A 1,654-nucleotide genomic window follows, 5' to 3' on the forward strand; every position below is an offset into this window, starting at 1 on the left:
CCCTTCTCCTCTTCTTTGCCTTATCCATCCTCGGCACCTTCGCCCTTGACGCCTTCTTTGCGGACTTGCCTGATCCTACCTCAGATACACTCAACACAAGTCGCAAAGCCACTATCGCTGATTCCACTTAAGCTTCACGTTTCCCTCACCAGTACTGACAAAGTTTGCATCACTAATGGCTTGGCATCAGCCAATCACAACGACCAAAACTGCATCAGGCACCCGCTCATTGGCCCGAGTTTAAGGAAGACGGATGTGGCAACAGTTTAGACTCTAACCCAGTCTGCTCGTAGGTGCCAACATTGCATCAGCCACTCAACACTCTACATCAATCGGCTCGTACACAGAAAATGTAATCACATTTTTATCTATGTTACTCATATTCTCAGCATAATTTAGAAGTAAAATTTGTATTAGCTGTGCATGAAGATACACTCAAATACAACCACTCATAGACATGACCATTTTAAAATATTGAAAAAAATTGGAAAAATTTGAAAGCCCACTCACATTAATGCATAAGAGTTGTTTAAGGGTACAGTTTTTAATAAGTGTATGAAAGTACACCACTATACCTGGGCAAGTACTTGCACCGATGAAAAATAAGACATAGTGGCATACTGATGTGCTAATTAATGATATGTAAATGAACCAGAAACTAATGACAATGCAGATAACCTACGTAGGCATCTCGAGGGAATCATCTACCATTCACCAAGATCTTAAGTGGGAGTCGAAGTGCAAGCTAGAGAGATTGTTAGTGAACGTGTGCACGAGTGAGTGAGTGAATGGTGCTTGGAGTAGCACGGAGTTGTTGAAAGCGATGTTACAACAGCAATGGCATCAACAATGTGCAACTAATTTGAGGTGAGGATAGAGCAGCTAAATAAATAAGTAATAATGAGAGAGCAAATTTAAATTTGTATATGCTTCTTCCAAAAGTTAAATCATTTTACAAGCGTTTGCAAAATATATTTAGAACTGCATATAAGTGGGTACACTTTATTTTATCATTATGTTTTCGTTTCTAATAATCAAAATTGCGTACAAAATTTGTTGCCGATGTTGTTTACCTATTTGACTTATAAATATTCCGCGTAAATGTCTTAAGAAACGCTAAAAACATGCATGTAATGGTGATCAAATTACTCCATATCCTCTGCCGATAAAGTAAAAATTTCTAGAATTTTGAATAAAATCATTTTTTTATCATTAGTAAGGTGCTGGAACAGTAAAAAAGTAGACGTGTGCTCACTGCTACAATGAGCTTTCCATTGAAGCAAACAAGCGGGGAGCGTATTCAGTTCTGGTGCAATTCATGAATGCGACGCTCCCCTTGTCATTGGGAAAGCAGGGCTGAATCAAATTGCAGTCCAAATTGTCGTGGAGACAATAAACTTTCCCGTTTTAACTGAGAAATCGATAAAAACTAAAAAATTTTGACAGAAAACTATCACAATCTTTTCAGTAGGCAGGGAGCAAAAGAGAAAGAAACTAGTAGACAGAAAACTCACGTCATTATTTAAAAGCAGTGCCACAATCCACGGTTAAAGTAGGGGGGCACCTCTGACTGAGGTGGGTCACGTTTATGTATAAAAACTTCACATTAAGTGAACAAAGATTTCTTCACTCAGTATAACGACTACATGGAATT

General features: G+C 38.3%; 1 protein-coding gene across 1 annotated transcript in view; it reads left to right on the forward strand. All coding sequences in view use genetic code 11, as the record gives it.

The window, feature by feature from the left end:
- The window catches only part of EGR_11104 (hypothetical protein), a gene marked incomplete at both ends in the record, with an annotated part of 1,441 nt that extends 340 nt beyond the window's left edge, over window positions 1-1,101 (forward strand). The window contains one exon of the mRNA XM_024500353.1: window positions 943-1,101. Coding sequence (XP_024345234.1) covers window positions 943-1,101 — 159 coding nt within the window. The remainder of the gene's footprint in view (window positions 1-942) is intronic.
- Window positions 1,102-1,654: the final 553 nt, after the last annotated feature.

Source organism: Echinococcus granulosus, assembly GCF_000524195.1.
Source record: "Echinococcus granulosus chromosome Unknown EG_S00383, whole genome shotgun sequence".
NCBI lineage: Eukaryota > Metazoa > Platyhelminthes > Cestoda > Cyclophyllidea > Taeniidae > Echinococcus > Echinococcus granulosus.